This window comes from Dicentrarchus labrax, unplaced genomic scaffold, assembly GCF_905237075.1.
Source record: "Dicentrarchus labrax unplaced genomic scaffold, dlabrax2021, whole genome shotgun sequence".
NCBI classification, from domain to species: Eukaryota; Metazoa; Chordata; class Actinopteri; family Moronidae; genus Dicentrarchus; species Dicentrarchus labrax.
The window spans coordinates 5,060,522-5,084,601 of record NW_026136707.1 but is presented as its reverse complement, the minus strand read 5'-3'; the positions used below and the strand labels follow the sequence as shown (position 1 = coordinate 5,084,601).

At 37.8% G+C, this 24,080-nt stretch overlaps 3 protein-coding genes across 4 annotated transcripts in view; 1 reads left to right on the top strand and 2 right to left on the bottom strand.

Moving 5' to 3' along the window:
• Positions 1–3,480, top strand: part of gabbr1a (gamma-aminobutyric acid (GABA) B receptor, 1a) — a 67,601-nt gene extending 64,121 nt beyond the window's left edge. The window contains exon 24 of the mRNA XM_051407084.1: positions 1,330–3,480. Within this exon, the coding sequence (XP_051263044.1) occupies positions 1,330–1,614 (285 nt within the window). The 3' untranslated portion in view covers positions 1,615–3,480. The remainder of the gene's footprint in view (positions 1–1,329) is intronic.
• A 1,854-nt stretch (positions 3,481–5,334) lies between these two features.
• tnfb (tumor necrosis factor b (TNF superfamily, member 2)) lies at positions 5,335–7,227 on the bottom strand. The gene is made up of 4 exons (XM_051407093.1): positions 6,873–7,227; positions 6,712–6,766; positions 6,532–6,591; positions 5,335–6,260 (listed from the first exon to the last, which is right to left on the bottom strand). Exons 1-4 carry the CDS (start codon positions 7,059–7,061, stop codon positions 5,806–5,808), a joined length of 759 nt encoding a protein of 252 aa, XP_051263053.1. The 5' UTR covers positions 7,062–7,227; the 3' UTR covers positions 5,335–5,805.
• Positions 7,228–17,048: 9,821 nt separating this feature from the next.
• LOC127367333 (uncharacterized) lies at positions 17,049–23,735 on the bottom strand. 2 transcript variants are annotated; one of them, XM_051407095.1, is made up of 7 exons: positions 23,718–23,735; positions 22,769–22,812; positions 20,704–20,827; positions 19,880–19,919; positions 19,708–19,740; positions 19,552–19,581; positions 17,049–18,007 (listed from the first exon to the last, which is right to left on the bottom strand). In XM_051407095.1, exons 2-7 carry the CDS (start codon positions 22,801–22,803, stop codon positions 17,640–17,642), a joined length of 630 nt encoding a protein of 209 aa, XP_051263055.1. In that variant the 5' UTR covers positions 22,804–22,812; positions 23,718–23,735; the 3' UTR covers positions 17,049–17,639. The 2 variants fall into 2 exon arrangements, with proteins under 2 accessions (XP_051263055.1, XP_051263054.1); XM_051407094.1 differs by lacking the exon at positions 23,718–23,735 and having other exon boundaries at positions 22,769–22,847.
• Positions 23,736–24,080: the final 345 nt, after the last annotated feature.

The window sequence follows — 24,080 nt, the reverse complement described above, 5'->3', positions numbered from 1 at the left end:
AAAATATGATAAAATACAGAATAATAATAATAATAATAATACACAACATTGTGAGATATGAAAAGAGACGTGGGTTTATGTTATCATGTTTCAGTTCCAATTATTGCTTTGCCATTCTTTGTAAGTTTTCTTTGATAATGTAACCTTTTTTCTACGGTTGCTTTCACACTGACAGATATAGGAAAGAGCCAAGAAGCATTCATCTACTTAAGTTGCATTCAGCAACTTAAAGCTTATATAATGAGTTTTTTGGATCCTCCTTGCTGGAGATGCACAGAATTGTACTCAAGTCCTGAAAATCTGGCCATTGATTCATAAATGTATTAGATATTGTTGATCTGGAGGTCGCCTATTGCCTTCACCTGTTTGCTCGAGGTGATCCTTCTGCTGTAAAACTGTGAATGGCTTCATATGGCGGTTATGCTTGGCAGGAGGTTCTGTGTATGGACCATAATTTACAGACTGGCTACCAGAGTTGCCGCATATGAAAAGAATACAATGCAGTATTTTCTTCCTACAAGGGTAGTAGAAGCAGGGTGCTTGTTTTTTACTTCGTTGTTTTTTGTAAAGATAGTTGTGCCTCAGTTGTGTTCGTGTGTTCACACATACATTGTAACAACGGTGTGAAAGCAGAGCAGGATTAGGGGTCAGGGAGGCAAGAAAACTTCAGACTCAAACAAGTGAATCCAGTGTGAAAACAGAGATATTTGTCGTGATTGTCTGGACTGTTTTGACACTCTGTGAAAATGGCACACGGATATTCATATCTTATATATATATATATATATATGTATCTCCTATAACTTCTCCGGTGAGGACATATTTTGTGTTGTTACAACTTTACTATATTATCCTTCATTATCTGGTTATAGATAGAGATATAGTTGCTGACAGATACATTGATAAACACTTATATCTGCTTACTACTTACTACTACATACTACATACTACATTATATATATATGCAATCAGAGGTTATTTTTGTAATCGATTAACCTGCCAATTATTTTCATGATAAATCAACTAATTGTTTAATCTATAAAATGCCAAATACATTTCCCAGAGCCTTAAGTGACGTTTTCAAATGTCTTGCTTTGTCCAACCAACATTCCAAAATATATTTCATTTACTGTCATAGTTGGCAAGCAGATCCTCATTTGAGAAGCTGGAACCAGCAAATTGGCATTTGTGCTTCAGTGACTGAACCAATTATATCAAAATAGTTGCCAATTAATCTTCTTTCGAATGACTGTTAGACAGTTGTCAATTATAGATGCGCATAAAAGCGTATAAATGCTATATCTAACTCTCCTCTTGTTGTCTCTGCAGAAAGAAGAGAGGGTATCGGCGCTCCGCAACCAGCTGGCTGAGCGACAGGCTCTACGCAACCGCCGCCGACCCTCCACAGGCCAGAATCAGAACCACAACGCCCCGCTACCCTCATCCCAGCCAGATCCCAAGTCTCTGCTTCCCCCGCCCGGCTACCCCAACCCCACGACGGACAATCACTCCCTCCCGCCTTCCTTCTCCAACTCCTCCAACCTCTACCCGGCTGACAGCAAGATGAGCCGCAACCACTGTCACAACAGCCAGATCCCACTACTGTATAAGTAGGCAAGGCACAGAGGAGGGGGGGGAGGGGAAGCAGTCGCACAATGCACACAGGGGACACAAAACACAACGAGACACTGTGACTTTCACTTGTATCGGCGAAGAGCACAGCAGTGTAGTGACACTGTTTTAAAATACGGCGTGGAAGCTCAAATGAGTACACAGGAGTGCTTTACACTTGGCAGCTTCGGGGAGAGTCACGCAGGTAACACCCGTCCTCACAGTTTTGATCTCACTGTGTTCAACCCAGCAACGACGTGGCGACAAGCACATCTCAGACTAGCAGCACTTGTGGTCTTTTCAAAGGTCATAGATCTCTTAATCATTCCTCTCCCTCATTCGTTATCTCGTTCTGTTGTGGAGACACCGCGTCAATGATCTCAAAAGGAAACGTTTGTGTTTGTGTCTTTGCTATATCGTCTCCACCCTTTGTCTCGAGTTTGTTGACTAGGCAAGCACATACAGTAGTGATTTATATTGTTATGTAATATCTGATCTGTTTTGTCATGGAGTTGTTGTTAAATTATTTGTTTACTTTTCAGGAAAGTTGTGAAAACTGAAATTTACAAAGGGACAAAGCAATGTACAGTTTTTTTTTCCCTCAAATGTTTCTTCTGAAGAGCAGCTGAGCTCAGTTGTGTGGAATACTGGTTTCACTAAAAAGTGATAATGTGCATTATTAAATAGCCATAATAAAGAAGGACCCAGGAGTTTGGCATGTATGGATGTCTGTTGTCAGGACTGTGTATTAAAGTACAACAGATCTTAAAAATCCAGTCCTTCGCTGATGTACGAATATTAGACCCATTTTAAAGGAGAAGATGATCCAAGCCTGCACGTGTGTAAGGACGATTTTGATAGTTTTGCCATTTGAAATAACATTTTACAAGGTATTTTTTGAGATTTGTGTTGTATCTATTTAGCAGTATAGTACAGTAATAGCCATCAAACGAATCCCTCATCCTGTATCTAATCTATGTTGCAGATACCGCCACACTCACTGCAGCTGATTCTCACATTTTGCAGGTAGTAACAAAGACTTTAGAATCCAAACTTGGAAAACTCTAACTTCCATAATACTTCGTACTTTCTGCCTCCTGAGAATGAAAGCCAATTTCTATTTCTACAGCAGCAGTCCGGTGCGATTTGGGGTTTCCAAGATGGCTATTTCTGTGGATATTCAGAGAAAGCACCGTTTTTTCCTCAAGATTTTATACATGAGAATGTGTTACACCTCATTCTTGTAAGCCTTTTAATTTTAAGAAGATGGGGTTTTTTTTAAATGTTTTTCCATAACAGACAATCTGGATGGATGCTCTTTTTTTATTTTTCTTTCCCATTTTGCCTTTGGATAAGTTGTAAATGAATCAAAGAGGGATACGTGTAAAGTAATGTGACATACTGTATTTATTCAGCAGTTAATCTGGATGTACTATTTCATTCATGAGCTATTTCCAGATTTTATAAAGCAATGATACCTGAACAGCTTTATCAGCAGGTAAAACAATACTTTGTCAAATATTTTTAAATATATATATATTTCAGTGTGCACTTTAAACTGAACAAACTATGGTTATTCCACTTTATGTTGCTATAATCTAATACATTTTAGCTCAGGGTATGGAGAAGGACATAAATGAATGAAATAGGCCATATTTATTAACTGTACAGTACCTGGGTCAGACATTTAACATATGAATGCAGAAATAATTTAGGAAATGCTCTATTATCTTGCATATATATGACAATATACATGGGTTTGGGGATATTTGTATTCACTATATCTAAGATCTTAAATGTTAATATATTTCAGAGTATGTGTATGCAAATATATGGGTATCATGAATAAAATAATTGTTTTTCATTGAGTATTTTTGTGTTTCAGTCATACCTTTCTCATTAATATACAATGAGGCAGTGTTTCTTTCTACATCTTTTTACACCTCAGAAATAATAGACCATTATGACCTACAACCCTGTTCAGCTACAGACAGTTCACGCAGGAGGCAACTTTATTCCTAATAAGAAGATTATCAATTAATTTAACTAATAATATTAACTAATTTGGTGGAAAAGGGGGTACTCCTCTGCTTACTATCTTACCATCACACTTTAGCTCGTAACTAATCATAGATGCATGCTACTTTCATTTATGTGAATACGTAGCAGGCTGATGTTGAACTTACCACAAGAGGGTGAGACAGGTGAAGTAAATAACACTGATTATCTGTTATCATGGCACCTGTCAGTGGGTGGGATATATTAGGCAGCAAGTGAACATTTTGTCCTCAGAGTTGATGTGTTAGAAGCAGAAAAAATGGGCAGCGTGAGGATTTGAGGGACTTTGACAAGGGCAAAATTGAGATGGCTAGACGACTGGGTCACAGCATCTCCAAAACTGCAGCTCTTGTGGGGTGTTCCCGGTCTGCAGTGGTCAGTACCATCAAAAGGGGTCCAAGAAAGGAATAGCGCTGAATTGGCGACAGGGTCATGGGTGACCCAGGCTCATTGATGTACGTGGGGGGGCAAAGGCTGGCCTGTGTGGTCCGATCCTACAGACGAGCTACTGTAGCTCAAATTGCTGAAAAGGTTAATGTTAACCAGTGCAATAGAGAATTACAGGGTTGATTTCTAAAGCAATGCATATTTAAACCAAACTGAAACTCTAATTCTGTCTAAAATTAAGTCTAAAATGTATTGGTGAATTTTTCATCTCAGGTTACAATAAAACCACAATTCCATGATTTGTTTTTTAGCATTTTATCTTTATGTTGAGTCTCAATACCGTGAGGATTACACAACCAAGGATGTTTACATCATCCACTAGATGTCACCAGTTATTTATTGCTTTTCTGACTCACAATGACTTTTTGAGCAATTAACTCTATATTTGTCAGTGAAGCTTGATATTGTTCTCCAGGTTGGCCTACGGGAGTCACAGAGCACATAAATCCAGAAGAAGAGATCATTAAATGAAAATGAGAAGTGGTTGTCAGCACAATGACCAGCTGCAGAGGCCAGTGGGAACCATGTTACTGAGACAATAAGTGGATGTCTGTAGATAAAAAAGAAGCTAGAGGAGACAAATTGCTGCCAAGTACTTCCGATATTTGTATAATGTTTGTTTTTAAGATGACGACAATGTGCCAAAACCAGCTGTGCTGCAATCCCTCGGTACACAAACACACATACAGACTGAATGTAAGCACATGCAGACTGCAGTCACATACACACACACACGCTCCCTCCCATGTCCTGTAATGTCACTTTCCAGCTGACTGAAGAGGAGGTATGTGGTAATAGAGGGAAGGGGTTCGTGGTGTGGAGGAGGAGGGAGGTTGTAGGGTGTGTGTATGTGTGGGAGAGAGGGTGTGTGTGTGTGTGTGGGGGGGGGAGTGTCATTGGGGAAAACCCGCTCTGGGCTGAGGCTTCTGTGGGCCTCCACCTGACACAGCACTCAACAAGACACAAAAAGTAGGAAATTCCCCTCGTCTTGTCTGATCTAACAAAGGAAGTATTTGCTGGCTTTGGAGGAATTTCATAGCAACATTTGCCAAATAATAGGCCAAGCCCACTGCAGTGTGTGTGTGTGTGTGTGTGTGTGTGTGTTGTAAGAGCGACAGCCACTGCCCTGGCTGGCTGGAGCTGTTTGCCAACTCAGCTGCAAATTTCTATTTGGTATCTCAGCAATGAAATGAGTTCATCGTCTGTAGTGACACAACATGTTTTTTATTTTTTTTTATTTTAAGTTTATGTGCACATGAAGTAAATATAAATATAATCTTCTCCTAATCCCAACAATTTAAATATAAATAAATACAAATAAATACATACAGGATGTCATAGTACATGATAATAGTTCTGTACATAATTCTCATAATCCTTGAACCTAAACTCTCCGGTGAAGAGCTGTGTCGTCATCTGATACAGCAGAGAAAGTCTAGCCTACTACAATCTCAGGTCATCATAAATAATGTACAAAAAGTGCCTAAAATAGAAATAATGTTACAAACTGTTACAGTTTATAGGATTTTTAAAAATCAGCACTGCCTGTTCAGCTACAAGCTTTATCTCCATTGAGATTTAAAAATATCTACATCACCATAAAGATGAATAACCGAAAAAACCAAAAAAACGTATGGCACTGTGCAGAGCTGTGTATCTTCTCTTTTAGTTTAACAGCAAAGAGTCATTTTAAAGTGCAAACACACCAAAGAAAGTCTTGCCCTCGTCGGTCTCCAGCTGTGATGGCTGGTTAGTTTCTGTCCACAGTTTGTCTCCTCTATTAAGCTGAAACACTGCGCCTAGATAAATGGCGTTGTACCAGCCCTGTCCGCTTCTGTAGCTGTCCTCCTGAGCGGTGTTTTGGCACGCTGATCTCACCGCGCTCATCAGAGAGGCTTTGTTGCCTATGGAGTCTGAGTAGCTCCAGATCCTGTGGCTGAGAGGTGTGAGGCGTTTTCCCGCACTTTCCTCTTCACCATCGTCGCAGGAGACTCTGAACGACGCCTGGCTGTAGACGAAGTAGAGGCCGGTTTGTGGGATGACAATCTGGTTGTTCGCCAGTCGGAAGCCGCCCTGAGCGAACGCTTGGCCTTGACCGTCCTTCCACTCCAGCTTGGCAGTCAAACTCTCGTCGTCGTAGCTACCTGGAAAAAGAGCAAGAAGAAGCGCTGTTAAAGCCTTGAAACACCTTGATTCTTCTCTCCACAGAGGTAAATGATTAACAGCTATGTTAAAAGGAGAGAGTTGAATGAATAACCTATGAAACAACTTCCTTATAGTGCTCCTGACTAATATACTTCTAAAACAAAAAAAGCATCACACAGGTAGAAGAAAGAGTCTGAAAGGCTCCTTTGAAAGCCAAGATCATGAGCCCATTGTTTGCTGGAGACCAAATCAAGGTAAGCTATGACTCACCTTCTAAATGGATGGCTGCTTTGGCTTTGCTGCTGATGCGCTTCAGTGTGTAGTGGGGATCTGAGAAGAGGAAGACAAATGTGAGCTTGTCTCAAATAATCCACAAAGACTATATCAAAGAATATATCTCACAAAACCGCTCAGTATTTTTTGTAAATGAGCGCCCACGCATATAATCACCTGTTTTCTCAGCAGTGTCCTTCTCGATTAGTGCTTCGGTTTGGCCTGATTGCGTCTGTGTGGAGGGGGCAAAAAACAGATTAGCCATATAAACACAGAAATGTCATTTCTTACAAGAAAAATTGGGTTTTAAAAGATTTCTTATTGAAGCTACTCCTTACCATAATTTCTGGCTTTCCACTCCAGTGCCAAGCAAACAGCAGGACACCTCCAAAACACAGGGCCACAATGAGAATGGCCCCGGACACCGTCCATATCCGCTGTGTTGAGGACTTCTTTTCTACCATAACCACTGTCCTCTCCTCAAGACCGATCTCCACATCACCTGGTGCAGTTGTGTACGCCACCATACTGTGCACAACTTGGATGTCAGTCTTTACTGCTTGCTGTTTAGAAATATCTGCCAGCTGAACACTTGGCTGTATGCTGTGTCTTCAGGTGCTTCCAGTGCTCTGTGGTGATACTTCTCTCTTTGTGTTGCTATTGTGTTAGAATGAACTTCTGCCAGGGAGCTTGTAGTATTTATGCAGGGGCAGCTGCTTCTGCAGAAGGGAAACTCCAGTGATGTCACTCTGTAAGCGGAGACAGTGCAGAAGGCAGCAGTAGAGCAACCTGGGCCACGGAGAGAAATGAGCCGCGGCTGGGAAAGAAAGAGAAGTCACAGAATTTTTAGTGGAGTTTTACCAGAGTGTGGAACCCAACAGGAGTTGCGGTTTCAAGATGGGAAAGTGGTTGGTTGCTACTTTTGGGTTTTAGAAAAGTCACAGTGTTATAACACACAAACAGACATTCATGCACAAACACAAATACTGTTCACATACTGAGACAGACACAAAGTCATAAACACATAAAACATATTGAGCTCATTACTGACTTGAGCCACCCACAGAATGTAAGCTCCATTGAGGTTTACGCATAAATCCACTGCTCACCAACATTTTGAGGTCACATCGGACCAGATGTTTTGAAAGACCACAAAAATGTCAGTGTGTAAACAATCCACCTGTTCATCAGTTGCTTTGGTAAGCGTTTGTGGTTTAACATTTATAAATGCCACATTAAAGATTAATAAATGGTTTAAAACATGCAAGAATGTAGTTGTAAGTAGATATAAGGTCGTTTCGAAGTGTTTATTAATGTGTAGTATTTGTCAACAACTATAATGTCTCCTATGAAGACACATTTTATATTATTACAACTGTGTTTAATAATATTATCGTTCATTATCTGCTTATACACCACCCACCATTCACAGGTGCCCCCAGGAGAAGTTATAGTTGTTAATGAGCACATTAATAAAGACATATATCTGCTAATAACTACACAGTAGTGTGTTAAAGGCTAAACAGGGACAGGTTAGACTATTCTAATATTTATATTTACCCTATCAGCAGAGGTTTAGTAGCATTGCGAAATACCTACTCACTGATAGTCATCTGCTTTACACAGGTGATATATAACATATTACCTAAAATTATATAAAAGCTTTTTTAATGTCATGTATAACTAAACACAAAAGATGTACTTTAAATTATGTGCTAAAACAAAAGCAAAGCATTATAAGATGTAAAAGATCAATAACTAACTCTTTTAAAACACTGGAATTTATTATATTAAAATGCCCCAGGAGTACCATATTGTTTATTTAGGAGACTTTTTCCTTTTCCTTGTGACATCCTTACATAAAAACACCAATTTTTTTGAAAACTATACCTCAGTCTCAAAGGAGAAATGTTAAACCAAAACTTGGCTGCCCTCGTCTTTCTGTTTCAGAACTGGGAGGTGATGCAACTCAGTCCAAACCCCTTGACAAACTGGTTTTTACACTTCTCCTTATTTCACTGTCTCTGCCTCAGTTTCCCTGTTTCACTTTCTCAACTGACTTTTTGCTTTTGAGAAAGAACTTTAAAGCGTGTGGGCTTTTCTTCACACATGCCTGAAATGTCCGGTACCTTCTGTTTTCATTTGTCAGAGCTTTTTTTAGCAACAATCTCTATCACTCACTTTCCCTTCTATTTGCTCTACTTGTGAGTGAATTGTGTCTTTCTGTATCTTGGAAACCGATCAGGTCTCAAGTGCTGCAACACTGAATATTTACACTGTAGTTTTAAGTGTGTATGTGTATGTATGTGTGTGCGTGTTTCGGTGAGTATCTGGCCATGACAGTTTCATTCCAACATGCAAATACTTTGAGACCGCAAGATGTTACAGGATGATACCATCGTCACCATCATCATATGCACCCACATGACACACAAACAAACAAATACATATATTGCTTCTTTGCAGTTCCTCCTGCTCACTCACCCACAACCTCTCGTCTTATTCATAAGACGATTCACTAAAAGAAGCTGTTAGTTATGATATCCGGTGACTGTACAGGAAGTTCACATACATGGTACTATCCCGGCTTTAAAAATAACCATGATTTTAAAGATGCATAAAGACATTAGTTCTCTAAAAGCAAAACAAGAGTCAGAACTACATGAAATATCAGAAAGATTGGCATTCAATGTGCGTAACACATCACACATCTTCAAACTCCAGGAAATGGAGGGAATTTGGTCAGAAGAATTTTATCCCCTTTTTCATGATACCTGACATTAAAAATGAACAACTCAGTACCCAAGGGCAGTGTGAGGAGATTATGTGGGCGCATAAATGGCTCATTCATTCCCTCACTGGTCATGTGAAAAGATTACCATCCTGAGAGAATATATCTTTAACCTTTTAGGTCATGAAATATCGATGGAGAGTAAGATAATGAACCTTGGATTGATAAGAGAGAGTAACTGTGTTAAGTGATCTATTTCTGCGTCTGCTGGTAGAAAAAAGGAACCTCTCAGTTTTAATCAACGGATGTACAGTAAAGAATATGTGTGATGTGTAATGGAAAAACTGACATTGAATGGGAAGTGAATGGGTAAGAATTGATCAGATTTGCTGATTCACAGTGAGGACACGTCGGTCATGTCTGGCTGTGAATGACTCATAAAACAAAATATACATTCAGTACAATTCAGTGGATCAAGAAATGTACCCCACTTGGTTTTCATCCTCTGTGGATGTTTTCTCTCATTTTATTTTGTAACATATACTAAAATTGTTACAAAAAAAGTGCATAACCCGCCACCTCATATAATGTACTTTTTTTTTTTTTTTTTTTATCATTCTGTGCAATCTGTTGAACTTTTCAAAGGTTTGACAAAAAAACATGTTTTCCCAGTAAGAGGTCATCTGTAATATGTAACTCCCTCTGGATTCCTCCAAGAAACAAGTACCTCTTTTCATGGAGCAGGAAACTGAGCCTCCCCAGTTTGAGCCTTCATATCTGGGTGACCTTTTCATTTCCCTGTGTGACTGAATCATCATCAGTCTTCACCTATCGTGACATATCTCCCACATGTAACTTCCCCTGTGATATCTGGAGCACTTTGCAGAAGCCTTCTTTTGTTCTTTGCTGATTTTGCTCATGGAATGCATCATGAAATCCCAGTATTGTGCGGTCATCACGCAGTGGAGCTTAATCACAGCGCCGACAGAGATTACCTCAGGGCAGGAAGGAAAGAGCTAAAGGAAGGTGGGAGGCCAAGGGGGGAGGAACTGGAGGAAGGAAGTTGTTGTAAGCAAACAAGATGCTGAATTTATGCATGAGCTCCATTTTCAGATTTGTCTGGTGACACAATCACAGGTGCAACCTTTTCAAGAAACATAAAATCCACATCACAAGATTTTGGTTTCTGTCTCATCATTCCCTCTTCAGTGTTGCCGTGTGTGGGCTCAGAGGGAGCTGTTGATGTGTAAGGGAATAAACCAGGCCAAAATGAGGTATAACCACAAGTGCAAGGTGGCTTCCGCTGCCACTAGACTGTATAGTCTGGTGGCCTACAAACCCCCGCCATGCCTCCAAGAAGTTACACTGTACCTATTAGGTGTTTTACCTCCTTGTTCTCTTACCAGTATCTGTCAGGAGATTATTTAAATTACCAATAGATTAGGTTATGTGACTATCCGAATCTGGGATTTTACACTATCGTTTAGCCATAATCATGACTAATTCCAAACTCTTGCAGGGGGCATGTTTATAGGATCAAAAAATGAATTTAACTAAGTGATTAGAACTAAATGTGTTGGGTTTAATAGGAAAATGTCTTTGTGATAATAAAAGTTATAAAAAATTAGAAAGTTGTTAGATACATAAATGTAAAATATGTTTTAAATGTTATGAGTGTGTTTGCTTCCAAAACAAATAGCACAAAAAATGTAGCCTTATGAGGCCAGTTCTTGCAGTCCTTTGAGACTAATTAGCTGTTTAAAAGCTGAACTTTCACATTGGTAGTGTTTTGAAGTTTCAGTGGCAGAATTTACTAATTTATGATCAAAATGTACCCTAATTCAAATGCAAAAACTATATAGGAATTTGACTTAGGGGAATGAATACATTTTAAATTAAAAGGACACAACAGTATTTGTGATACAGTAAAAACCAGACACAAATATTCAGTGTATTTTTAAAGGACAAATCTGTGTTTAACAACTTGGGTCCTATTTTTATGGGTTTGGCCATCATTCTTAATTCCAGTGGGTCCAAAAGACAACAACAACACAGTTAGTCAGACTTATTTGGAAGACAATATTAAGATAAATTGTACAATAATTGTACAGTAATTATGTATTGCTTGTTGTAGACGAGCAAAAAATTGTTTTCCTGTGCATGGAGGCAGCAACACAAATATTTTTAGTGCTCTTACTTTCAGTTTGTGCGAAGATAATTTGATTTATCTGTTGGCTTGTTTACAACTTGATCGTCCAATTGCACTTGGTGATGTAACCGGTGTGATCTCAGCTTTCGTGAGTACAATGTTATCAACATGAAAACAAGTTATGACACACGGGGAGGAATATAGTACATTAACCCTACATTGAATGATAATTTTAGTTATGTGATTATATTGGTTACATTTCACTTTGTTGAATATCACTTTGTGCTGTAGCTATATTAGAATTCCCCCACAGGTATCACGTTTCATCTCATTCCATATTAAGTACTTCATTCATGGTTCGGATGATGTCGCTTGATATGTGATCAACAACTCAGCCTATTTCATGTGAATGAAGCCGGGTAAGAAAACCCAGAGTTAACAGAACCAGTCGATGACCAGCTTCATGATACCAATTATCCGGAACGGCCAATGGTTCAGTTAACCTCGGTGACAGGCACAGTTGAATCCGCCTCATCTTGTTGTGAACCAGGGTTGTTGTTCTAGCACTATTGTTGGTAAGCTATAGCTTACCTGCTATATGTTTACTAGTAGGTGACCACTACTATCTGTGTTAGTGTTATATGATCATTTTATGAGATTTATTTGACAAAAATGTGTCATAATCATATTTCAATAGGAAATTGTTATTGCAAATTATGTTTGTTATCTTTTTACTAGCACTGAGCTGTTCCCCTTTCATTATTCATGTCTGACTTTTGTGACATTTGTGGGGCTCCAAAATACCAAGGCAAATTCTTCTGATTCTAAGTATCTGATGTATACTCCAGATATTGTGAGCAGAGCTAGTGGAAGTTTTTTGCCTTGTGACCATAGCACATGTGATCCATCAAATAATTTGAGGGAAAAATCAGTGTTACTAGAACTGCAATACAAAGAAAGTAACTTATTTTGAAGGGATCCTTATGTGGTTTTAAGTGTCTTCTTAACCAGAAGTTATGTTTTTCATCAACTATCATAATATAATATAATGTCATATTTTGACCACAGCAGTATGTCGAGAGTCTCTCACTGTTTAATACTAGCCAGTTAGTGAACAGGGGGTTTAGCACATCTTTGTTGCTAAAAACAGCTGCCTGAGGCAGCAGGAAACAAGCCTGAGGAAAACAGTGAAAACAATCAAAACAGTAAAGTTGAGCACCAGAATCAGTCATTTCAGCAAATGCTTCAAAACAACATATGCTTATGTTTAAGTGACAAAGCCCTCCAAGGTTATTGTTCCATAGGCTTAATCATCTGTTTATTTTTGTATCCATGATGATGAAGGTCCCCTAACTTTACAGAAGTAGTAATTTTAACCCAAGCCACAATGTTTCCCCAAACCTTACCAAGGTGTTTTTGTGCCAAAACCTAACCGAACCTTCACCACAGAATTCAGATTATAAAATGGATTTATTTTTCAGGATGATTTGTTTTCAAAGGCACAAACGAATTATGTCGTCCATGTTGTTCATCTATTGTTCGTAAAAAAAATATTGATCGCAGCTTCAAGCTATCAAAATGTGCAATCTGGCTAAAGTTCTATTAAAGTAGATTTTATTCCCTTTGACCTTTGAGGTCTCACAGACAATGCACGCTCTTCCTCAGTTTCACATCTACTGTTGGCCTTTAAGCAGAAGTTGGAGGTAGGTAAGTGTCTTGCTAAAGGGCATAGCTACAGTTATTTTCTGATGGAGGCGGAGAGCATTGTTTTCAGATTTTCCCACTTGCTGGGGATTCAAATTTTTCATTCCAGTCCTAGGTCCACTTCCCTAATCTTTGGGGCAGCAACTCATTTATTTCAAAAATGTAACAGTGGTCAGACAATTCCTCCTACACATTTCTCCTTGTTGACTTTTGTGGCCACACAGTTTAACCTTTGTTGTGGCAAAGCAACGACAGAGTTTATTGATTCTGTAAATGATCCAGTGGCTGAAATCAGTGAATTTATTTTCTTCCTTCTTCATCATACTAGAAACTCAAAAAATGCTACATTATTCTAAAACAAACAATAAAAAAAACTTTTACTTAACTTTTTTTCCCCTTACTTTTCCCGCAGGGCCATCTGTCAGTATTTGCTCTTACACTCTTACACACTTAACACTATCACATGATAAACATTTGGTTCAACACAAACATACACATGTGACTAAAGTTACAATGAAATAAACCAAAATATATATACAGAAAAAAAAAAAAGATGGGAATACAGGAAGTAAATTCAGTCAACATGACTTAAAGTCATGTGATTGACGTTTGAGAATATCATCACTGCACGACAGAGGAAGTGTAGATAGATGTTTTTCCCCCCTTTTCTTGTGTAATTAGATGTAACACAGACACATAATAACACATATTAAAAGCAGCTAATAACCTCTAATGGTGGCGTGCGAAGTGTGAGTCACATATTAGGAAGTATTATGTTTCTATGTTTACACTCTCACACGAAAGCTGATTTATTTCTAATACCATTACCTCCATATGAAGTGATGAGATGAGATGGCTTGATGCAGAGAAGGAAGCTTTATATTTGAATCATAATGGTGACTTGCATAGTTGTTTTCTCAAAATTTTTTGTCTGTTTTAGTTATTTGTATATAATTTGAATGTGACTTGGCTGCTGTAATACTGTGATTTCCCTTTGGGATTAATTAAACACTATCAGTTGTAAAGAAATGACACTATATATATATATATATATATATATATATAGTCAGTCAGTTGCTCCACCTTGATCAGCTGCAACTGACAGAATGAGTAGTTTTACTTTTTATAGTACATTTTAAGTACATTTAGTTAACTTTATTTGTTTTTACACTGAAATATTGCTACTTTCATATAAGAACCGGATCTCAGTATGTCTTCCATGCCTGCATTATATGCAACACTTCTAAAAAGTATATTTTGTTTTACTGTGAGAAAAAAAGTTTCAGCAAAAAAAAGCTTAATTGAAAATAGTGTTGCTTTTCAGCTTGGTAAGGAGACTTTGGGAACATGAATAAAAGTAAACTGGCAATAATTGTAAAAAGTGGAAAAATTACAGCAACACATGGGAAACTAATAGAGGTAATGTGATTATTTGATACACACGAAAGGCATGCTGCTCATTAAGCATAATGGTTTACAAACCCTTAAATAAAATAAAACACTCCATCAGAAAGAGCTCCTGAATGCTCAGGACAGCAAGAAAAACATAATGCCACCACATGCCATTATTTTATTGAATTCTTAATGCTTATCTTCCCCTTATTCTACCAGAATTGCCTTAAATGGTTTCCTTATCTTGTTCTCATGTCCTCAAGTATTTGATTATGTCTTTTTAATCTTTGTTTGTTTTGTTTTTTAACTGAACCAGATTCAAGCCCCAGGCAAATTTACCTCTACACGTAGAAAAGAACATATCTGTTTCTCTGTTAAACCCAAAATGTCATCATAGCCTGGACGAACAAGCCGACAGAAATGACAAGGCTGAGAAACAATCCCCATAGAACTACAAAGGCACGAGAGAACAAAGGAACAAGTATTATAGAGAATGTGTGAGAAATCATCAGCCTATGATACCTGCTAGAGGTGATGTCATGCTACCTGCATTCTCTAAATCTTAATCTTAAAGGGGCCCATATGTCCACAAGTTGTGTGAACACTGATAAGATGAACGGGAAGAGTGGGCCTCACACAAAGGGGATGTTTGACTCGTCACATAAAGACAATCCTGTTTAGAAAGTGCTGGTAAGAAAGTGGATGAATAATTTACAGCAATTATAGTGTAACATTTTCTGAGAGATTAAGTTAGACACGAGCGTGTGTTCATACACTTTCCATTACATTGAACCAAAGACAGACAGACAGCAGGTTTGTGTGCTGTTACACAATGTCAGTTGAGTGGACGGTCCTTCATTGTGGCCCAGAACACATTGCACTGTCACTGCTAAAAGAATAAGGTCACACACGGCCCAGGCCACCTCCGAATCCGTTGTCGAATCTCAATGCGTCCTCTATTCGTCTTTGGTGCATTCACACCTTAGAGCTGTCCACTTGTAATCGGATCATCCACGACGCATGTTAAAGGTCATTGGTGTATAATCACCTGAATATATTGTAGCACAGGAATACTCAAACCCTTGTAGGGGAGCGGCCAATCGGGTGAGAGCCATCTATCTATCTATCTATCTATCTATCTATCTATCTATCTATCTATCTATCTATCTATCTATCTATCTATCTATCTATCTATCTATCTATCTATCTATCTATGTTCATTTTAGGATTTTGGACTACTGAAAAAGGAATAATTGTCAGCAGGAGGTATGTCAGTTGTAATGTAGCTTTGTAATTTACCTTTATCTCTAGACAATATTTGTAACAGCGTTCTGGTGGTTTACAGGCAGAGCACTGACTGCAATTACACTGCTGAAATATCTGGATTGTTATGACATTTTGTACATTCATTGTTCCTAGAGAATGAATCCTACTACAGGGAAGTTGATACAAACCTTACCCCACTCTTGTATGTATTTGATGACCTTGGAATGGGAACCGGCTGTAAAGGGTGTGGGAGAAACTACGGTGGCAGAAACATGATGGAGATGGAGACCTGTGGCATCTGTAGATAAAAACAATTCGGATTTACAGGTGATAATACACTAATTAAAACATACCTATGAATATTATATTCAATTTCTGACAATAGAGCCTCCTTAAGCTTACACACTGGACCTTACAGTTTTCATACAGCTCAAAGTCGGGTCCAAACTTGAATTTGTCCAACGCTTTGATTCATAACCAAATACCTGCAATACAAAACTAATGACATTCCTATCAGCCCCAGATGTACTCTGAGTGCAAATTAATAAATGTTAGCATGCTAACACGATAAACTAAGATGGTGAACATGTTAAACGTTCTACCTGCTAAACATCAGCAATGGCCGTGTCAAAAATCACTGCTCATTTACTCATTCCCCCCATAGAAAACACACACTTAGTAGTTACTCAAAAGAAAATTGAGATTTCAGACACCAATCATTATAATTTGACATCATCACTACCAGATAGGCAGTCTAAGAATAATATTCATTATAGTCAGTGCATGAAAGGAACCAAACTGCCTCCAAAGGGTTTGATCTGAGGGCGTTTTAAGTTCAAGTGTCAGTGGATGATTTTGTAAAGGGGAAGCAGTGTGACAGATATTGCACCAAATATGTGGCTTCCTGTTTTTGCACCTGTTGCTCCTGCATGCTTAAGGCAACGTGTCATTAAAGTTGTACAGTGTTTCATACTGTATGTGTTTACAGTATCAGCAGGGATAGTGAGAAGAGAAACACCACGCTTTGTGTTGGCGGGGGTTTTAACAGTTCACTTGAGGTTTTTTTTATTCCATAGATGATTAGAATGTGTTCTCTCTCACTGTGTACTGCTGTCTATGGAAATATAGTACTGTGTTTGATACACAGTATTTGCATTTGTGTCACCTCCTATTCATTCAGGAAAGTGGCACCACCGTGTGGTCAGCTGACAGCTCGCAGTGCAAATAAAAAGTCAGTAAATTGACTCAATGGCTTTTAAGTAATACATCTTTTTTATTGCATTTTCATTTCACCCTTGATTTCAAACCACACTAATATAATATTCCATTTCATAAATTACACAAGAACATAGCAATGAAAACAAACATACCCCAGACAGTCACAGTTTATATTCATTTAGAATTCAATTAGCAAGACCACCAAACACCACAAGAGTCAGAACCAGCTGGCATACTTAAAAGTGGACACTTGGCTAAGGTTGGGTTGATGCTGTCTGTTAATTTGCCCAGATATTTTTGTCCAAAGTCAGCAAGGTGTGAAGATGTGACTTTCTATTAAAAGGTTTCAGTCACTAAAACCTGTAATTAAAACCTTCCTCACCATGCCTGATGGAGCTTTTTAGCATTTTAGTGTTCCAAGTTGGCCACAAAGATTATTAAAAGACTTTACTACCTTGCAAAAAATAAGATTCAATAATTGTTGAGCATCACTAAATTCTTTTGAGTATTATTTGTATTTTTTCTTAAATATCCATCACAAAATATTGGAACAAAATAAATTTTGTTTAAACATATTAGTATATAAGATTACTAATAACATACCAGTTCTACCCAAAACTATTCTCTCTCGTATAGTAACAAATTCTAGACACCTGAATGAAGCTCATAGGCACCCCAGAATGTGCTGTAAGTTCGAAAATAATCTGTGATATTTATACTGACACTGTCTCCCTCTGTAAGTTTGACAATCTTGGCCACCCACACGGAGCCCTCTGTTGTGTGTGGTAAGGTTCCCTCAACCAGTATTCTTTCACGTCTACCGAACGAGGCATTTTTTTTCAAAATCACTGATTTGCTCTGACTTTTATTAGCGTGCTTGCTGAAGGTGACCTGGGCGTAGATAAAGTAGAGGCTGTCCTTCATGCAGAAGATGAAGTTGTCACGCAGGTCTAGGTGGCAGGATTGACATTTGGGTGTTTGTATGTCATTTTGCCAGGAGTGCATGTCCGGAGCTGTGGGTAGATTTGGAAAACTTTCATTAGTTGCTCAGTTATAAAAAAATGTTTTGCCTCACCCATGGGACTTTGGCTCAGATTATAGTTCTACTGCATAGTCTACCAAGCCCCTTTGAAACATCCACACTTAAATTTGCATCTCAAGTTGAATAAAGACATCAGCTAAATACAGTTGATCTTTCAGTTAATGGCTAATTTCCTTCCATTTGACAGACTAAGCATCCCCTGACAAACGGATGTCTGTTGCTGTGGGCTGTAATTATACTTTAAGTCAGTGCAGCCCACATTAGAGCTTTGCTTCTGGGTTTGATGAGGTTTTAGGAACCCACTTCACACAGGAAAAAGGCAATGTGGTGGGAGGAACACAATGAGACTGGAAACATGACAATGCTATACTGTCTGTCTCAGTCAGCGGTTTAGCTTGACTGTCTGTGCACACAAAAGAATTATGTGTGAATGTAGTATACGTTAATCTCTTAGATATAATATTTTATATAACAAATTTTTTCCAGTGACATCCCACTGACCTGACCTGACCAGAAATATGGTTGTAAATATATTCTAATTGTTATAATTCTGGCAGAAAATTGTGTGTTCATGTTCACCCCTTCACAAGAAGCAGGAAGCTGATTTCAGAAAATATGTTATTAGGGCTTTTTACCCAAATTGATTACGCTTGACAGGATCCAATTAGACCAACTGATATTTGTTCCAGTGAATCTGAACTTCTCATTTAAAAATATCCATTAAATACTTCTTATCAGGAGTTACTTTATTGTTGTTGTTGACTCTCTGGGGCAGCCACTTCCTTTAAACCCTTTCTTTACTTAGAGACTTCCTACGTTTCTCAGAATGACTTTCAGTGGCTCTGTGAGCGCGTGTCAGAACTTGTTGCACCCAGTGTCTGTAGGTGTCAAGCATGGCTGCTGTCTTTAATGCAGTAGAAACATAATGACAGCAAGAGAGATCATCAAAAAAGTGAAAGTCATACTTTGTACTCAAAACACATCTTGTATTTTGGTCAGCTGATACTACTTTGATTTCTTTGGGAAAGAAAGCGGCACCTCTGCCTCTTTTTATAAGGAACTTTACTCCATGTGACTTTTGAAAGTCAGTGTGAAATCACAGCTCTAGAAAGACCTGCTCGCTCTTTGAAATTACCAACAACAAAAACTGACTGCTGATGTTTCAGAAAGTTAAAAATGTTTCTGCTGTCATTGTAAATATCTAAACTTAACATCTCCATAATTTATGCTTGACCAATTTTTCATAGAAATAAACAAACAACTGACTGAGAAATGTAAAATGGAGGATTTAAAAATGCAACGTATATCACCAAAGCTCTCATTATTTATATTTTAGATTGAGCTCATAAAAAATACAACCACAAACTGCAGTAAAGTCGTTACTTAGACGCATGCTCTCTACAGCAATTTAAAAATATACTATATAATTTCTTTTATATACTCAAAAACATCAGTTTACCACACACAAATCTATTCAAGAATATGAATATAAGCCAGAAGAGGAAGTGTACTTACAGATTAGCTGGATGTATGAGAAAGAAGATCCTGGAAAACATCATTTACTATTAGTTGCTATTGCAATAACTGGAAATCACAATACATTCTACTTTATCTTTGTGTGTATCTTTCAGTTTGTTTGGGTTATTAGGTTAAAATGTTTTTCGAACTTACCTATTGACTTTAAGGGACCCGCAATAGTGTTGCCTGTAAAAGAAAAATAGCAGTGATATTCAACTTCATTCATGTTAAATGTAGCATGTTTTTATCAAAATACTTATAAACCCTTAATTTTAAAATGAATTGTTTCCTGCACACAGTGAGATTTTACATCAAATCAATGCACCTGTTGTACTGACATCTGGCTTCAGTGTAGAGACTTCATCCTTAAAAAGATAGAAAACAAACCATCATTGTCTGCTGCAGTATCATCATCTCCTTCATCCCTTCCACTACTTTGTCGTCTCACTGCTACAGGGTAAATGTTGTCCGTGTCCAGAGAACCATTTGTCTCCATAATATCAACTTTCCAGTGCAGCTTGTTTTTGTTTTGTTTGTTTTATATTTGGTGGGAAATTAGCATTTTATAGATGATTCATTGGGTTTTGGGGGGGTTTAAATGGAAATACACAAATTATTTACTGTCAGGTGTAAAATGGGGAACCACTCATCTTATACAATGCAGCAAATGGACACAGTTACAGGAACACATGTACAATATAATCAGGTGTTTGATTCGACTCTGTGGTGTTTTCTGAGGTTGCAGTTTGTGGGGAAGTCTGTATTGAATTGCAGTTTATTGTATAAGTGATCTGTTATTGTATGAGTAAACACAATGTCATGATACTGCCGCCACCTAGAGGCACTCTCTTGACCTATGGCAACCAACTTACTTGTACTTTACTTGTACTTTATACTTGTAAAGAGAGAATATACTGGAACTGCTTTGTGGTAACATCAAACTCTTTTGATGTCCCATTCTGAGAATTGCAGTATCATTTCACAAACACACATGAGAGTTCAGGTGTTGGCATTTCCAAAATTATACTGTTCATTCATCGCCTACACAAAAGCGCCATGCATGAAATATGGAGCATAACATACTAGTCCAAAACTGTTCCACCTGCATTACTCATTCACTCTTTCTCTTCTTATGGCTGATGTGCTGACCTGAGTTGACTTTGTCTTGATTGAAGTGAGAAATACGGCCATAACCACCATGGTCACGGTGAGGAGACCACACCACACCTGCAGCAGCAGGTACTTATGAGAGGACCTTGACTGGCACTCCATTCTGTCAAATAAACACACAGACACATTCATTTTGTCACATATTTGAGGAGATTGTACTGATTTTAAGTATTTTCATTTTATGATACTTTATACTCCTACTCCACTGCATTTTTAGAATGAAATATTGTACTTTGGCTTTATCTGACAGCTACAAATACTAGTTACTTTTCAGATTGGGATTTTACATATGAGATACTTACAATGCACTATTAAATTTTAAACCAGTAGCCCTTACAAATAAATCTGTGTGTACTTTGGGCCCCTTGTCACATTTCAAATGAGTAGCTGTTACCCTCTAAACTTGTCACACGGTTTAATTTAAATAACTGTTTATTACTGTTTATGAGGACCAAAGATGTAATATTATCCAACGTTTATCACAGCAAGATTAGAACCAATTTGTAAAGTAGAACTTGGTTTTTCTTCTTTTTCTGTGTGACCCTTTGGAGGGTGCCAGACCCCTAGGTTAGGACCCACTGGACTCAACTACCTAACTGTATGTAAAGTAGTTAAAAATGGCTCCCCCTTGATCACCTACAACAATAAAATGCTACTTACACGTCAGTATTATAAATCGAATAATGTCTGATCAACTCTAGTACTTTTTGATATTCTAAGTATATGTTTCTGGTATTTTTTGTATGCTTTTTATTTTGAATGCAGGACATAAAAATGTAAGTGAGTATTTTTGCATTGTACTACTTGATAATTGGTACTTGTGACTGCTCATGTTGCTCTTCCTAATTAATTCCAGAGTTGCTGTGACATTTGTATATCTATCATCTCGATTTAAATGTTAACGAACGAATAAGAACAAAACTCATGAAATAAAACTCGGGTTGGAAAATAAATTAATGTCCTTTAACCACTAACTTTAAAATCAGCCTTAACACACAGATTGGCTGTATTACACACACTGCATTGTGGGTATATGTACCCTCACCATGCAGATGCTTCTCTGGGATTTTACCTCAGTGGGAGTTTTTTTTTCTGGGTCCTGCACAGAGTGTCACGTCAATATATAGTTTGTGGTTTGGTTGTTTATTTGTAATGACAAAGACTGAAAGTCTGTGGTCAGTCAAGAAAAACACTAACTCTGAATTCTGTGTCAGGTGGTTGTAAATCAAACTCCAAACCTATATACAGGACTGAAACGATCATATCCAGGTGAAATGTAAGCATACTGGTGTCTCTGCTTTACATTCCAATGTATATGATGAATGTATTCTGCAAAGCATTTACACGTGTTACAGCAAGTAAGTACAGAGTTGGATAGTTGGGACCAGCTAGAAAATAAGCTCAAATGACTGAGTGTTTTTTGGTCCCTTCTCTGAACTGCAAAACTATGTCTGTCTCTGGGGTCTGCAGAGGGACAACTGCTAAACCAGTTCTCATTTGAAATGTATGTAATGTAAATCTGTAATAGTAATGGACTGCAACATCTTCAATGTAACTGTGTTTATTGGATTCATCAAGTACCTGATTCTACATCACACCCTCAATTGTACAGTGTTCCGTAAAGGCGCTAATAGGTTAATTACTCAAAATCCTAATAAACTATATCCCAACAAGTCTTAATAAATCTGTTTTTCTGCACTTATATGAATAGTACATTTGACTTTGGACCACTGACTATGGAAACGGAGGACATTTTATGCTCAACAATGTATGTTTTTGTGAATTCAAAATTTGATTATGTGTTTTGTTCAATTGTTCCAAAACACATAACATAAAAAAACTTTTTGCCTGCCTGTCACACATTCTTAAATAGTTTTAGAATTTAAGCATCTAAACTGTTTGTTCTGAACAGCAATAATCCACAGACCACTGACTTAAAACACAAGAAAGTCAAATATTCTAAGAGATATCACAGGAATATAAAACAATATTTTGACACAAATTCAAGAGAGGAACTGAATTCACTCACTAAATCTTGACTCACCCAGTGTGTGCTGCACTCTCAGTGTCCAAATTCATCTGCTGCTTCTGTGTGAGAGACATGACAGGGTGACAGGGTTTTCCCTTTTACATGGCCCTGTAGTGAAGATGAGTTTTTTTTTTTTCTCTCTGTAGAGAGAGTTGTGGTTTTACAGAGGAGGAAGGAGGCTGTGGTGTAGGTGGCTCCACTTGTGGAAGGTAAAGTGTATTGCTTATGGGGCAAAACTCCATCATGAGAGCTGCTGTGGAACTTGGATTCATGAAACCTAAATGCAGTTTCATATTGTTCAAATTTGAGGGAGAAATGTTCACCCTCAATTCATCCTCAAATGAGAGTTGGAGTAAAATACTTAACAGCGCATTCTTATGAAGTTTGAATATGCTGAATAAGACGTGAAGACGTGTGGTGTTTAATTGTTTAAAGAGGAGTAAGTCTGTGGTGCGGTCCCTCACGAAACACATTAATGTTGGTTGTGGGTGGTTTGTGATTTCCCACGTTTTATAGGTCACTGTCACTGAGTTTAACACCCAAACAAATATGACGGGGGCTTTTTCTTCACACCATGCATTTGATGCAACCTGATGTGAAATGAGGAAATTCAAAGCTGGTCTCTTATATTATATAATTATAGCCTTCTATGTAAGTTTCTAGTTTACTTTACACTTAAAGTTTTGAGAAAGCTCCAAAAGTGTTAGTTTCACCTTCATGAAGAGTTTCAAATTAAGATGTTTAAATACATTTGGGGGTTTCTTTGAAAATCACACAAAGGTTAAATTCATCCACTTTCTTCCTGTTCCTTCTTTAAACTACAAAGATGAGAGTATGAGTAAGAACTACCACATATTTTCTGACTGTAAGTCTCAGTATAAAAAGTAACAGTTCAGGATTTGAATAATAAATGGTTAAGAAAAGCTCGGAGTAATCTCCAGCTTCATGAAGTGCTTGTACATACCCCACCTTGATGCTGAAATACGTTGCGAAAATCCGAAGTTAAATTCAATCACTTCCTTCTTATTGCTTGATGAACTAATTATGGGACAACTTCACACATTGAAAAAGTGAACTCACAGGATTTTTTTTAGGTTATTTTAAACTACTAAGAGGACAGTGTGAGTAAGATATGTCACACATGTACCAAGTCAGCGCAGAGTGTAAATTCCCTCCCATTAATTTCATCTCCATTTGTTTTGATCTTCTCGCTTTCTAGTTTTGTCGTGGCTTTTTATTGTTGGTCATTGGATATTTGCCATAATGTAATCTGTGTGAGGCACATATTAAGCTAAGATAATGTAAGATGATTTAGATTTAGTTTGTA